The 15,857-nt window shown below is 33.1% G+C and overlaps 2 protein-coding genes across 2 annotated transcripts; one reads left to right on the forward strand and one right to left on the reverse strand.

The window, feature by feature from the left end:
• Positions 1 to 4,630: 4,630 nt before the first annotated feature.
• Positions 4,631 to 10,046, forward strand: FUS12 (proteasome family protein). The gene is made up of 12 exons (XM_068616188.1): positions 4,631 to 4,838; positions 5,677 to 5,769; positions 6,190 to 6,268; positions 6,620 to 6,860; positions 6,943 to 7,017; positions 7,137 to 7,271; positions 7,860 to 8,047; positions 8,300 to 8,368; positions 8,986 to 9,076; positions 9,193 to 9,327; positions 9,570 to 9,682; positions 9,779 to 10,046. The coding sequence occupies exons 1-12, from the start codon at positions 4,829 to 4,831 to the stop codon at positions 9,867 to 9,869; spliced, it is 1,320 nt and encodes a 439-aa protein (XP_068472289.1). The 5' UTR covers positions 4,631 to 4,828; the 3' UTR covers positions 9,870 to 10,046.
• A 221-nt stretch (positions 10,047 to 10,267) lies between these two features.
• Positions 10,268 to 12,092, reverse strand: LOC137813771 (uncharacterized). The gene is made up of 6 exons (XM_068616189.1): positions 11,783 to 12,092; positions 11,511 to 11,603; positions 11,287 to 11,385; positions 11,038 to 11,079; positions 10,728 to 10,959; positions 10,268 to 10,646 (listed from the first exon to the last, which is right to left on the reverse strand). Exons 1-6 carry the CDS (start codon positions 11,903 to 11,905, stop codon positions 10,516 to 10,518), a joined length of 720 nt encoding a protein of 239 aa, XP_068472290.1. The 5' UTR covers positions 11,906 to 12,092; the 3' UTR covers positions 10,268 to 10,515.
• Positions 12,093 to 15,857: the final 3,765 nt, after the last annotated feature.

Raw genomic sequence — 15,857 nt, forward strand, 5'->3', positions numbered from 1 at the left:
TAATATTGACATTGTGTTATACATTTTTCTGCCTAAGTTGATGGATGGTGAGCCCAAGCCATCAGAGAACAAATGCCTCTTCAAACAGAATGGTTGACGTGTAATGTTCACTCTTGTATCCTATTCTAGTCAGTGGCCGTTGCTTTAAGAAATGGGAAGTTCAAAAGGAAATCTCAAGGCTGAGACAAGATACGAAGTCATCAATCAATGGCATGAAGGAGTTCAATTAGGAACATAAAGACTTTCAAAGCAAAGGCGTGCTGACATAAACATGGTGTCATTGAACTACATGCCACCAGCAGTGTCCAAAAAATGTCGAACGGTCCAAAAAAACAAAACAACAGAGACTAAGGCCAGTGAATCCTAAAGTAATATTCGAACAGTGTCAAAAATACAAAACTAATAAAAACCAGTGAATCCAATAATAAAAACAAGGGACAAGACCAGTGAATCCAGTAATAAAAACAGGGGACCCTTACTGGCATATTAAGTTTACCTTCACCATGAGAGATGCACGCAAAATTTAAGGTGTTAGGGCAAGAATCACTGAAAATCAATAACACAATGTTAGGGCAAAACTAAGAGTAGGAATCAAAAATAAAATTACACATAATACAGAAAGAAAGGAATCAAGATGAAAATCTAGGGCAAAACCGCGAAGACTCCGTTTGCATTCTCACGGTGGCACGGCTACTCCATCACGGTGGCACGGCTACTCCATCACGATGGCACGCTGCTTAAGCTCAAGCGTTGACGGTGAACGACGATGAGCCCTCTCTGTATGAACGACAGTGGCACGCTGCTCACGCTCAAGCTGAAGGCTATGAACTACGATGACTTCTCCCGTATGAAATGCACTCCTATGAAAAAGGGTTTAAAATTTTCTCAAAATATTCAAAACCTTAACAATTAAGAATTTTCAAATAAACAAAAATTAATTGTTTGCGTGGGCTTCACCTTCAGAATTTAATTCTTTGTTTAAATTTAATTTAAAATGTTTAGCGTGGGCTAAACCTTCAAACATTTAAATTTTTATTATTTTTATACTTTTAATAGTGGTCGTTCCACCCACACAACTTTTTTTATATTTTTTTTAAAAGTTTGCGTGGGTATAACCCACGCTTTCTCACATTTTATTTGAATTTTGTGAATAGCGAAGGCTTATTTGACACTATTTAGTGTCGACCTAAGACCTTTGCCTTTTTTTTTTTGCAGCTAAATAAGCAATTTCTTGTAGTGGGTCTCAAACCCTAGTTCTAGTAATCACATAACACATCAATATTTAAGTTTGCTAAGATAAAATCGTAATGCTTATCACTGCACATGAGATATTATTTGCTTTGAAGTTCAGTGACTATATCATAATTTTATTCTTAAAAGGAAAATTGATGACTAAAGGGAGAAAATTGTATATAAGCTACTATTGACTCCTTAGCAGTGTGAGAATTTTGGACATTTGGAGCAAGTTTCCTAGTCGAACGCTAAAGGAAAGAAGTGACTTGAAACCCTCTTTTTTGTCCCCTTAGATGATGTTAATGTTGTGATATCAAGTCTACTACGATAATATCATTAGGGTTAATCACTGCATTCAAAACATTGTCCACTTTAAAATTCGATGTTTTCATCATGGTTTTGTCCTTAAATAATGTATTGGTGGATTAACATAAGACAATATAAAAGAGATCCTAGGGTTTTAGAGAGAGGGTGCGATGACTAGGATTTGGTGGGTGTTTGGTAGTTGTCGACTAGGGTTTTGTCCTCCTACTCTATTCTTTGGAGGTGGGTGATTGGTGGTTGATGGCTAGGGTTTTGTCCTCCTTTGTTGGTGCAATTCTTTGAAGGTGCAGTTGTGTTTTATTGGTTTTTCTCATAGGTTTCTTGCTACAACTTGGTTTGCAGTGTTGTTCATCTGATTTGAGTCTCGTTTCCCACCGTTCTTGTTGATAGGTGGTTAACGTCTTGTTTCTAGCGGCTTAGTTTATCACACATTTGAAGCGTTGGTTCCCTTTGGTGGGATGGGAAAAAATTCTTTCGATTTTCAAATTCCTTAGGAGTGTCTTAAAGACCAAGGTTGCTCTTCACAAGCCATGTCATCTTATATGGCTTAAGCACAAAAGATGACTTTTGCCCAAGCCTTGAATAATGCCTGTGATATCCCTTTTTCACGTTTGTCTTCTCCTTGTACCAAGAGACATTTGATATATTGAAGACTGTAAAAATTACCTTCATGGAAGAATAGTACTATCCAAAAGTGACAAACCTCTTACTCATATGTACATGTGCAAAAAAGTTGAATCTTTCCTGAAAAACTTTGGGATCTTTGAAATCTATTCCTCTAGGAAAAAGGTTTTATGAATTTTATTTTTGTGCCCTTGAAGATATGAGAAGAGTCATATGAGTGGGGTCTTGGAATCTCAATTTGGGTATCTTGAGATTTTTGCTTGGACTAAAGACTTTGTGCCATCTTCCATGAAGCTTACCAAAATTCAATGTTGGGTCAGGATCCACAGTCTTCCTATGGAATATTGGCAACCAAAAATAATTTTCTCTATAGTGAGAGGGATTGATACTCCTGTTTCTCTTGATGATCGCACCATGAATAAATCTAGAGGTTTTTTTGCTAGCGTGTTGATTGACATTGATATCCTATTTGCTTTGTCTAATCAAATTTTGGTGGAAAGATCTGGTTTTGCTTTTATTGCAGATATTGAATTTGAGAAGTTGCTTCATCTTGCTCTTCATGCAAAATGATAGGGCATGATATTTCTGAATGCAAATGACTTTCTGATAACCTCAATAACATAACTATGGTCTTTTAGAGGGATTCTCTCATCTCAAATTTGCAACATGTCCTAAATTAATTTATGCCAAATGGGTTACTTCTAAATCTGTTTCTCAAGATTTAGTCTTGTAAAATTGTTTTAAATCTCTTTCAAGTGATGAACAAAAGGCTCAAGAGTCATGTCTGGCCATCTTAGTAACGGATATAGTTGAATCTACCTCAGCTGATATTTTCTTAGAAGAAGGAAATTTGGTCTCTAAGTTCTTGGGTTGAAAAGATGGATAAAGAGGAATCATTAAGTGAAAACGATAATATGGTTCAAACCTTTAAGACACCGAGATGTCCTTTTAAAGTTGGAGTGAAAGCCAATAAGATGACCTCCAAGAAAAAGTAATGCTAGTGACGTGCATCAATATCATAAGATTTTATTATTGTTGCTGAATGCAAACGAGGGTTTATTTGATTGGATTTTTGAGATTCAATTGTTCTTCTTTACCGTCTTTATGGGAGCTACACATTAGAAAATGTTTTTTTGTTTGACTTCTTAATTTCTCTCTTTTTTGGTTAAAATCCCCAATGTAGTTGCTTAGACTACTCTTGTGAATTTCTTTCTTTTGTTTTTTTTTTGCATGAGTTTGGTATAGTCCCACCATGTTGTTGTTTTCTTTTTTCTTTTTTGATTTTATGTTATTTTTCATGTGATGACATGTGCTCCCTAATACGAGTATTATTAAAAAAAATGCTAAGAGATGTGAGACTTTTGGACATATCGAAACAAGCTTCCCAATTGAGGTTTAAAATGTTGAAGTGATATTGAACCCTCTTTTTCATTAAGTTTGTTAAGATGAGATCGTTAGGATCAATCACTGCAATTAAGGTATTGTCTGTTTTTGAATTTGATGTTGTTTTGGTGTGCCAAAAGTTTCACATTGCTTACAATTTGAAGTTAATGGTAATTTAAATACAACTTCTTCCTTTAATCTATTGAGACACCTTTAACAAGTAAAACTATAATGAAAACATCAAACTTCAAAGTGAACAATATCTCAGATGTACTAACAAACGCCTATCTAAAACAAAAATCATTATATCGAACTTCAAAATACACAATACATCAAATATAAAATAATTTTATTCAACTTCAACTTGAGCTTGTAATAAGTTTAAATTCAAATATCTTTATCTTTTTCTAATTTAGTTGTAATAACCCATCTCAAACTAATTTAAAAGCATTTCTACCTAAGTCTTAAAAATCAATAACTAATGAAATACATTCTAAATCAAATTTCCTACCTAATATATTTAGTTTGAGATGATGATTAACCTATCGTGAAGTTAATAAGGAGTTAGTTACTTTTTGTTCCTATTATTTATTTATTTTAGACAACTTGGTTCCTTTATTAATAAAAAAATTCAATCAAACTCTTTAACAATTATATCCTTCTAAAATTAAAACAAGTTTCTTTATTTTAAAAGTGGAATAATGTGACTATGTATTTATTACGTTGAAAATAAAGTGATTAGTTTTATAATTTGTTACTACGCATTAATTATAAACTAAAGTCAATAATATTTTGTTTATTAATGATTTTACTCTCACTTGAGTAAAAAAAATAGTGCTTTTCTCCGTTTTAAAAAATTAAGAGACTTAATATATATTTTATTAATCTTAAAGGCAAATTCAATAAATAAATATAATACAACTTAATAACATATAGAGCGTAACAATATTAATGAGAAAAGTGTGTTATGGGATGGAGGAGTTAATGTTATACAATTTACTATTATTAATAATTAATAATTCAATATGATGGATAAAACTAGTCAATATAGGAATTAATTAAAATTGTAAAATGGCGAGTTTTGAAAGGAATGGTAAGTAAGCCTTTTATAGTGCAACGAGGCTGAAACGCTACTAAAACGTTTCTCCTTCGCTTCACTCACCGGATTCTTACTCTCGGCTCATATTACAACTCGGAGTCTCTGACTCACCGCTTCCGACCTTAAACCTAACTCGGATCCTCAAATTCAGTCGATTTCATCACCATGGCTTCGGGTGCGTTTTCTTTTTCTCCGTTTTCTCCAACACTCAGTGTTTCGCGCCCTCGCATTAATCTTTCTCTTGTAGTTTAATTTTTGTTTGGTAAATCGCTTCGTTTATTTATTGCTTTTATTTTTTCGATTTGAAGAGCCTCGAAATTTGAATCCCGATTCGTTTGTATTCGTCATTTATGCTACGGAAAAATCTAGATCACAACTCCGGGGCTTCGTAGGATTTTACTTCGTTGTAGCGCAATTGAGCACAAACTCTGTAGCCCTAGATTGAGTCTTGAGAAGTCCGCAATCGATAACGTTTTGTTGGTGTCATCCATTTGTGTGTGGCTGACAACACGAATAAATGTTGAGGGTTTTCTGATGATTTTAATGTTTTAATGTTCTTGTGGATTTTATTAGGAGATAATGCATTCGATTATTGTTTTTGTGGTTAATTCCTCAATATGCTTGCTATAAGAAACAACTAAAAAGCCTTATCAAACTTGGTTTGGCTTTTCTTATATGTTTTTCTCTGTTGCTAAACTTTGTGCGGATGGTTTCAAGCTTGGATAAAAGAGTGGCTGGTGTTGGAAAGTTGCCAGCTGAGTTAAAACTTGTGGAATCTTTATGATTTGGATTCAATCTTCATGCATGCCTCAGTCCCACTCCCCTCCGTCCCTAACTTTTGTGAAGTGATATGTGTAATCATTATACGACAAATTCCATGATTTGAAACTCGTCAACTATAAAAGGAAGATCGCTGAAGCCAGCTGGATGGGTGTTATTTGCGGGAGAAGTTTTTCTTGTTGTGCTTCTTTGACCTATCCTAATTGTTTGGTTTTGCTTCTGATATCCTGTAGATGCTGATATGGAGGACTATGGATTTGAGTACTCAGATGAGGAGCAAGAGGAGCAAGATGTTGATATTGAGAATCAGTATTACAATTCAAAAGGTATTTCTAGCAACTATTTTTACTTCTGCTTCTTTTTATTTACAAGAAACAAAAAATAATTCCTAGCATTTATGGTTTGGGAATATTGGTTTCTTTTTGGGATTCTAGATAAAGTTCTGGAAATTAGATCGTGTTGTAACTTGTAAACTACTTTGTTCACTTCAAATCAGTGTTCTGTTGCTGCTTATTTCTTCCTAAAGTCAAATTTAATTCATTTTCTTGTTGATATTGATTTAACCATGCTACGTTTCTTCCTTGTTGAAATGATTAACAAAATGAGTTATTCAAATAATTTCTATTGTCTAAATCTCTATCACATATTTGTACAGAATTGTTTTTTCATAATTTGTGGTCCAAGGGTGGTTGATTTGATCCACTTTTTGTACTGACTTCTGAGGATGTTTTTTGGTTTGTATGCAGGTTTGGTTGAAACTGATCCAGAAGGTGCACTTGCTGGTTTTGCGGAGGTTGTGCGCATGGAACAAGAAAAGGCAGAATGGTAAGAATTTTATTTCCTGTGCTGTACAATAAAAAAAGATATATGTTTTGGAGTTGAAGAACATAAATGGTCATATGATTCTATGTGCTGTATCCTTTCTTGTATAATTATTAATTCCATGGTCTGTTACTGTTCTTTTTATGTGAATAAGTAATGTTTCTCTTTCCTTTTCATTGGGTCAAGCTAGATTATCTTTAATAAATGCAGCTATTGTGTTTGTTTCACGGATTCCTTCTCTTAATTCTTGTACTCATTTATGTAGTTCTCAGTAACATCATGTATTAGAATCATTCCACAAGGATAATAAACCATCATGTATCACGTTTCATATTTTACCCTACTCTTTACTAGGGGATTTAAAGCTCTAAAGCAAACTGTGAAGCTCTATTATAGACTTGGAAGGTATAAAGAGATGATGGAAGCCTACAGGGAGATGTTGACTTACATTAAATCAGCAGTGACTCGTAACTATAGTGAAAAATGCATAAACAGCATTATGGACTATGTGTCGGGTTCAGCTAGCCAGAACTTTGGTCTTCTGCAGGAGTTCTACCAGACAACTCTGAAAGCCCTTGAAGAAGCAAAGAATGAGGTCAATACATTTAGACATTATCTTTGGCCAGTGTTATTTTTGACTAATGCAGTCTTATGTTTAATTTTTGTGTCATTCACAGAGATTATGGTTTAAGACAAATCTTAAGCTTTGTAAGATCTTCTTTGATATTGGGGAATATGGACGGATGAGTAAGGTAATGCATAATTATTTTGTGAAATGATGTAACCTGTTGTTCAACTTAATTGTAATGTTTGTATACGTATTGGTATCCAGTAGTTTTTGAGTAATTTATGGGTTTTGTTGAACTGCCAGATTTTGAAAGAACTTCACAAATCTTGTCAAAGGGAAGATGGTACAGATGACCATAAGAAAGGAACCCAACTTTTGGAGGTTTATGCAATAGAAATTCAGATGTACACAGAGACCAAAAACAACAAAAAACTCAAGGTCTGTATTTGTTTTAGATAATAAGTTCTTATTCTGCTACATGCATCAAGAGTAATAATGTGCCTTTTCAATCTATTACCACTTTTCCCTGCAATTTAGTTTTTTATTATTTACAAGACTTTTCTTGCTGCTTATGGGGTGAGCTCAATTTCTCAAATAACATCTTTTTGTTTCTGTGATTCTGTAAGAATTAATTGTTTTTTCCATTTAGTCACGGTTTGGGCAAATAGTTACAAGAGATAGACTTTTTTGCCAAGCATGGTATGGAGATTTTCCAACTGATACGCACAAGCTATGCTGCACAAAGACATTTGTTATTGGGTCTTGATATCAGTGAAAGTGGTCTTTATGGAGAAGTCATTGAACCAAAGGTTGATGGAGGAATGTTTAGTGCATTAGCTTTCTATTGTAGAAGTTCATCTAAACAAAATAAAATATAAGAAAAGTAGTTTTTTTTTTCTTCAAAAACCCAGAAAACCATGCACTCTAAAACTAGGTGGTGTGATATAGAGCATCCTTCTAAACTATTCTAATGCTAAAGGAAAGTTCTTTGCCAGTATTTATCACTTTCCTTTGTATTAAATGCAGCAACTTTACCAGAAAGCACTCACTATTAAGTCAGCAATTCCCCATCCGCGGATAATGGGAATAATCCATGAATGTGGGGGGAAAATGCATATGGCAGAGCGACAATGGGCTGAAGCAGCTACGGATTTTTTTGAAGCTTTTAAGAATTATGATGAAGCTGGGAATCAGAGGCGTATCCAATGCTTGAAGTAAGCATATTTAAATTTTTATTTTAGTTATCAGTTTTAAACAATTTGCAAAAGATGTTTCTGTATTTCATGATTGTTAAATGCCAATTACTAAAAATTCCAGTTAACTATGAACCATCAATTTTGGCAGTAATTTTTGTAACGGTGTATGATATATTGTCCTTAGCATTTATGCCCAAGTACTTCAGAATAAGTCATTCAAGCAACCATTTTTTTTGTATCAACTTGGACCTAATTGCTATTACATGTCAGATACCTTGTTCTTGCCAACATGTTGATGGAGTCTGAAGTAAACCCTTTTGATGGGCAGGAGGCAAAGCCGTAAGTCCTTTGTCTTTAATTAATTAGTTAATTTATTTGAGTAGCTATGTTCTCCCTTGATTAGTTTAATCACATTCCCTTCTCAGATTTTAGAACAGACACATCCCTCCTGTTAAAGATCAACAAACAATGTGTTACATTTAAATCAATTTAATGTAAATGAGTATTTTAGTGATTTCTGTTTCGTATCTGGTGATTCTCAACATGATTTGTAGCCAGTTTTTAATATTTATTATCAATTATGTGACCTTTGAAGATGAAATAAGTATTTTTGGATGGAATTTCAAAGCTGATAATAATTAAGGTATTTAAAATGAGTTGTTTGTGACACTGAAAGTTGTAGAAAAAGCTAAGATATCATTGGCAGATACTTTCATCAGTCTTCACCACTGTTAAGTGATTTGCCTACATTGAAAAGAATGAAGTGGAACTTATATTCCTCTTCGAGGGGGGGGGGGGGGGGGGGGACTGTATGTATAAGAGGGGGGAGGGGTGTAATTTAAGCAACTGTCATGGGAAATGAGTATAATTTACTCATTTTTATCACTGTACTTCCTCATCTTTCCCATTCTCTGATCCAATTCCTATCTTTCTTTCTGTTTTCACTCATATTACAGATACAAAAATGACCCTGAAATTTTGGCAATGACAAATTTGATAGCAGCTTATCAGCGGAATGAAATATTGGAATTTGAGAAAATCTTGAAGGTATTTTTATCAAGTCTTGCATGAGAATAATATGGCTGCACTAATTTGACCTTCAATGTTTCTTAGTATTTATGCAATATTTGTTGGAATTTGATAGTGGGTAATTTTCTTTCCAGAGTAACAGACGTACCATCATGGATGACCCATTTATCAGAAATTACATTGAGGATCTTCTAAAGAATATCAGAACTCAAGTCTTACTGAAGCTCATCAAACCATATACGAGGATCAGGATCCCGTTTATATCTAAGGTAAAAATGTACTCGCTACACTTGTACTTTCCCTTCATCACAAGGAAACTAATCGGTCAAATACACTTTTTCTATAAAAAATAGTCAATAAATGTTGAAAACAACTATTCCCTCCAATCTCTGATTATTCTGTGGATTCTTCCATTACTATCCCTCTCCTCTTATTTGTTGAGTTGATTTACGATACACTTAAGTCGCTTTTAGTCTAATACTTTTATGCTATAAAACCTATTAATTTGCAGGAACTTAATGTGCCTGAGAATGATGTCGAGCAGCTACTGGTATCTCTTATCTTGGATAACAGAATTCAAGGACACATCGATCAAGTCAACCGGCTCTTAGAACGCTCTGATAGGTTAGTTTTTATGTTTGATTCCTTTCTACCGTATTTAGTTTATTCATAATTTTGTTTGTATACAACTTAGTTGTTGACTTAAAAATGCATGTTCAGGTCGAAAGGAATGAAGAAGTATACTGCCATAGACAAGTGGAACACACAGCTTAAATCCCTTTATCAAACTATCAGCAACAGAGTTGGTTAAACCGTGGTGTCTGTCGGGAGAGTTCTGTTTTGTTGTCCCAGCTTGCAGTTTTGTCATGTGAATTAATGTAGCCATTATGGAGAGTTAGGGATGTATTGCATCAATAGTGGAATCAAATCGAGACCCAACTTGTGATTCATGTTCTATTTTATAAAATATAATTGTTTGAAACATTCATGATTGATCGATTCAAGTAGTCTAATTTTATGTTTGTGCTGAATGTATCTGCGCAGTACATTAAGGTTTCCCCCTCTATTTTTTAGTCATAAAAGATCAAGACAACTCAAGTGGTCAATATGGATCACTAGTCACACACAGTAAATTGTTAAATATTAGGACAACCTGAATTAACACAGTCATACATAGCAATATTAGATATCAAGACAACACAAAACAAGTCCATCGAATCACCTGTCATACATAATACATTATTAAATACCATGACAACATTAAAACAGGTCCAAATGAATCACCAGTCATAGTACATAATTTATAATAAATTCATGTGCTAATACATTATTAAATACCATGACAACATAAAACAGGTCCAAATGAATCACCAGCCATAATACATAATTTATAATAAATTGATGTGCTTTCCCTTGGAAGTCCTGATCTCCAGGCTTGGGTCACTCCCCTTGTTTATTCATACAGCGTTTTCATCTCTGTTTTCTTTCTCATGGTCTTTTCCATTCTCAATAACTGAAACGTCAACTTTTGGTTGGCATAGGACTTCTTCGTTAATCCAGTTTCTCAATTGATTGGTGGTCACTTCATCTGTTTGCGATAAGACAAGGAACGTTCAGTTTCTAGAGTAAAAAGCATAACCAGTAAACACAGATGAGCGCAATAACCCACCTAATCGGGGGACTGTGTGACCCTGGGGGTGCCTTAATATCAAGGGTTTGTCAAATGCAGATGCGAGATCCTCACTAGGCAGTTTTAGCCAATCTTTGTCCCCAATGAAGTGAACAGATTTAGCTTTGATTGGGTCTTTGTAGGCAACATCGCATATGCTGGGATCTCTAAATTTGCTTCCTGATATTGATATAAAAAACTTTATGGGTGGATGATCCTTTAACACCTTTCCCTGTTAATTTCGTGCTCACTAGTTAGAGTTGTGGTTTAAATTAAATAAAAAATCTAATTATGGTAGTATTTTACTTGCCTGTGCTTGGTAACCAAGCAAAAGTGCAGAAAGAGTTGCGCCCTGATTTACATGAAGAAGAAGGGAGAAAGCTGGGTTTAGTAGTAGTTATACATGATAGTAATTGTCAGAATCTCCTGACAGAATTCATTACATTCCATTATTATCAGGATTTGTACTGATTTTATTCCATAATTAGGAGAATAAGCTAGCTGAATATTTTGTATTTATTGTATAGGATTGAATCTTAGAGCAATTATGAATGCTCACCTGTGAGAAGCCAAGGAAGCCATCGAAGGGACCATTGGCTGTAATGTATTCGCATAAGTATGAGATGCATTCTTCCAAGTTAAAGTACACAGTGAAGTCCTGGACAAGATTTGTGTATATGTTGAGTAATTTCCAGTAAACCAAGGCAAGTGAAGTTTGACAAATTCATTACTGAATGAGCTGCCAAATCTGAAATGAAAGAGTGGAGGATCTAGTATTCCTACCTTTTCAAATTGAAACCACTCATAGTAAGGTGGAGGGAAGATTCCTTCTATGTCAGACTTCCCTCCAGCAGGGTATTTACCATCTGGGAATTCCTGTGGCATTAATACAGTTTAGGTCCATGTCTTACATGCTGACATTCACATGTAACTTTTTGGTTCTATTGCTTTCATCAACAAAGGAAGAATTTGAAATATCCAACAGGGCTTAAGGTTAAAAGTGTTCCATGCATACACTTGAACATTAAAAAGTAGAAGTAAAATCTATTTATTACCATATCAAATCTAGTGAATAGAGAAGGATCCCATTTGCTGATCTGCTTTTTCAGAAAACTGCCACTGGTTCTGAATCCATGGAGGCAAAGTATTTTCATCTTCTTTCCGTTTTCTCTTTCCATCTTTGTTTTCCCACTGCCTCACGACTCACAAGCTAAGGAAATTTACTTATTTGTAGGAAGTGGAATCTATGAAGACTAAACACTGTTCCTACCTACCATATTTTTAATGTATTCCAACAACCACCTTATTTGACTTGCGAGTTGGTACCAACGAACAAGCCTTGTAGTAGCTGGTGGGCTGCTGCATAAATCCTGGCTTCTTAGAGAATTACTATATATTTATTTTTTTACTTTGAACTCAAATAAAAAAAATGAATTGAAAATAATATAGATATTAAATTTTATAAAAGTAGTATAGCCCACAAAAATTATTTTTTACATAATATATGTTAGTGATGAGATTACAAATTGAATTGACGATTGATTCTTTCGTTTTCTCAAAATAATTATTTTGATTTTGAGTATTTGGTGTCAAATATTTCATAACTTATCTGAACAATTTTTCAAAATAAGAAATAAGTTTTGACTTTTTTATTTGGAATTCAATAGTTGAAATTATTAAAAGATGGTGAATTAAGGAAAACACTATTGGAAACAAATTTAAGTATCCAACATGAGGTTTTAAGAGGTATTTGAAGGAGAGAAAAAATAGCTAAGAAAAAGATGGAGTTAACTATCAAAATGAACAACATAATTCTCATAAGACTCTTTCTTTCTACATTTCCATACCTCCATGTGCCACCCTATACTAAATGTGAAAATACCATTTTATCCTTTTTTTGTCTCTCCCATACATAATCCAGAAGATGTTTTTGGATCCGGAAGTGTTCTTTAGATTTATAAAATATGGAACTCTTTTTTGGATTTGAAATAAGCCCATGGATTATGTAATCCGGATATAATCACATATTTGAAAAAAAAGCTTTCAGATTACATAATCCGAAAGTTAATCTTATGTATAAAAAAGATTTTTGAATTATGTAATCTGAAAGTTAATCACAAAAGGTTTCTGCATTATATAATACAGAAGCCAATTCTGGATCTAGAAAAAGACTTTCAGATTATGTAATCCGAAATATTAAAAAAATAATATTTTTGGAATAAAAAAAACTTAGGGGGTGACACAAAAAGGTATGGAGGTGTAGGAAGAAGCAGCCTTCTCGGAAAAGATTTAAGGAAACTAATAGACCTATAATTGACGATAGACTGTTTCTTCTTGCACCTCCATATCTTCTTCTGCCACCTCTATACACAACATGAAAATATATTTTTATTCTTCTTGTGTCACCCCATAGAGTAGTTTCCAGATTATGTAATCTCGAAACTCATTTGAAAAAAGACTTCCAGATTACATAATCCAGAAGCTAAATAAGACTTCCGGATTATGTAATCCAGAAAGTAATCATGCATATGAAAAAAGGCTTCTGGATTATGTAATCCAGAAGCTAATTACAAATTTGAAAAATGACTTCTAGATTACGTAATTCGGAATATTATAGAGGGGCATTTTTAGAAATTCGAAAATTTATGGAGGTGAGAGAAGAAGGTATGGAATTGCTGGAAGAAACAGTCTTGAAGATACTGTATTACCATTTTTAGTGCATAAAAAAGATCAAGACCTTGGCCCAGCTAAGGGTTTGCATAATGAGATGTGTGCGGGAACTGTTGGAATTTTTGTTAATTCTAATGTGACTCACATTGATTACATTGTGGATTGGATTCCTAGTCAGACAGATTGTTGTGATGTTATTCCTGTTCTGTCTCATAATGATGCAGACCATATTCCTATTTTAACACATGTAATTGCTTTTGATTAAGAAATTCTTATATGGGAATCAATTCTGCTGTTCAGAATTTTGTTGTGATAGAGAAAGATCAGACTAATTATGTTGTTGTTGGGCATGATGATAGAGTAAATCCAATTGAGAATTTTCATTTAAATGTGGTTGCCTCAGATAGTGAATTATTCATTGTTGTAACATGACAAAATCACACAATTTCTTCTGAAATATTGGGAACATATGGTAATTAATACTCAAAGAGGGTAGCTTGGATGTTTCCAATAAACCACATTAAGTTCAACAAGGTAATTCATCTAAAGATAATCTTTCTCTTGTGTCTGAGTTATGGAGTGACCAAGTGGAAGAAGAGGAAAGAGAGGTAGATGCTCTTTAACGAATGGTTACTAAATCAAATGAAAGGAATAAACCAAAAAGTCCAAACAAGTTGCCACCAACATGAAAACCTTTACTAGGAGAAGTCTACCACAAATATAGATTGAGTTAAGAGTGGAGTGAACTCAACATTAAAAAGATTCTGAATAAATAATTTTCTTACAAGATACTTTTTAAAGAAAATAAGTTTTTATCAACTAATGTTCTTTAATTTCCATCAGCACATAAGTAAATTTCAATTCATATTTAACATGTAGGAGAAGAAGAAAAACACCAATAATTATATTGGTTTATCTTCACAAGAGAGCTACATACAGTTCTTTAATTACTTCAACTAGACCGATTTAATATTTTTTCAAGTTTTACAAGACTCATATGAAAACAAGAAATACCACATAGAAACACTAAGATTTTGAACCTAACAAGACTTTTTACAACCGTACACATAAAGATCACATTTACTTGTGAAATTCTATTACAAACAACACCTTAACCACCTTGGTAAAGAATAAACACACGAAATAATGAAAAAAAAAATAAAGAACAAAAATCACTTGAACATTATAGGACAAGATGAGAAGAAAAGATACAAAAGTGAAAGTGATCTTTAATGTGATTTATGTAATCTATAATACTAAAGTCATTGTTTAAGTAGCATATTCTAATAAGCATTTTTCTAGTATGTAAGACTTCTCTCAAAATTTTGAAATGATTCATAATTGTAAGATCATGGACCTGGCCCAACCATTGGTCATTTACAGGTCGTTTGTCGATCCATGTATATAATAACATAAGAGCAACACAAATTATGAGATCTCAATCAATCAACATTAACCACTCAATTAAGACAAAATCATAACCACAATCGGAGGGGTTAAGACTTGTTCCATATAACCAGATAATACTCTACAGAAAAGATCATCTAATAATGTTTTTTAAATGGGTGGTGATAGGTTGACACTATATATAATGAAAAACAAACAATTAACAACCTAACAAAATAATAATTTAATTATTTTTAATGTATTTTTTAATTTAAATTATTATTATATTATTAGAATAGGTTGTCAAGTAGGTGTGAATTACTTTTTTTATTTATTTCAAAGTAATATTTTCATTTTTAAATTTATTATACAAAGCTAAATTGTGATAACTCATAAATTTATCAGTTTTAATGAATTAAAATTTGTTTAATATACTAAAATAAAACCCAATGTCATGTATGTTGAACAAGAGCTTTGATGTCTCCAAATCTGTGTGGATTACTTGAAGGCTTGTTGTTGCTTGTTTGTGTGGGTTCTGGGTAATTTGAATTTGTAAATCCACTCTTAGTTAGGATCCCAAGTTGATTTAAATCATGTCCTTTTGAAAAAGAGTGTTTTACAAAGAAGTGAAAAAACAACCAATTGTTTTATCGTTTCAATCTGTTGTTTTACACTTAGTGTTTTTGAAACAGGTTTTGACAAAGCTTGAAATTGGTTGACTTTGTTGTCAAGCCAATTCAATCGGTTGATTTGACATTTCAACCGATTGTTTTTTGAAAATTCTTAACAGAATTTGTTAAGTTTGGTAAATATGTTTTAATTGATTCAAAACTGATTTGGCTACTTCATGAAATGTTTTAACTATCTTTTTGGAGTTTAAATAGTTTGTTTTACGCTTCTGGTAAAAAAAATATCAGATTAATCTTCTGAAATCATTTTTTCTCCAAGATTTACATCAAGCTTTGATTTGACTTGTCTAAGAGTGGAATATGACTGTTGTGTATTTTTTGAATTCAATTTGTATAAGGTGTGATAATTCATTTTCTCTCTTTGATTTGTATTTCTGTAAAGAAC

Source organism: Phaseolus vulgaris, chromosome 1 (genome assembly GCF_051622355.1).
Source record: "Phaseolus vulgaris cultivar YP4 chromosome 1, ASM5162235v1, whole genome shotgun sequence".
Taxonomy (NCBI): Eukaryota; Viridiplantae; Streptophyta; class Magnoliopsida; order Fabales; family Fabaceae; genus Phaseolus; species Phaseolus vulgaris.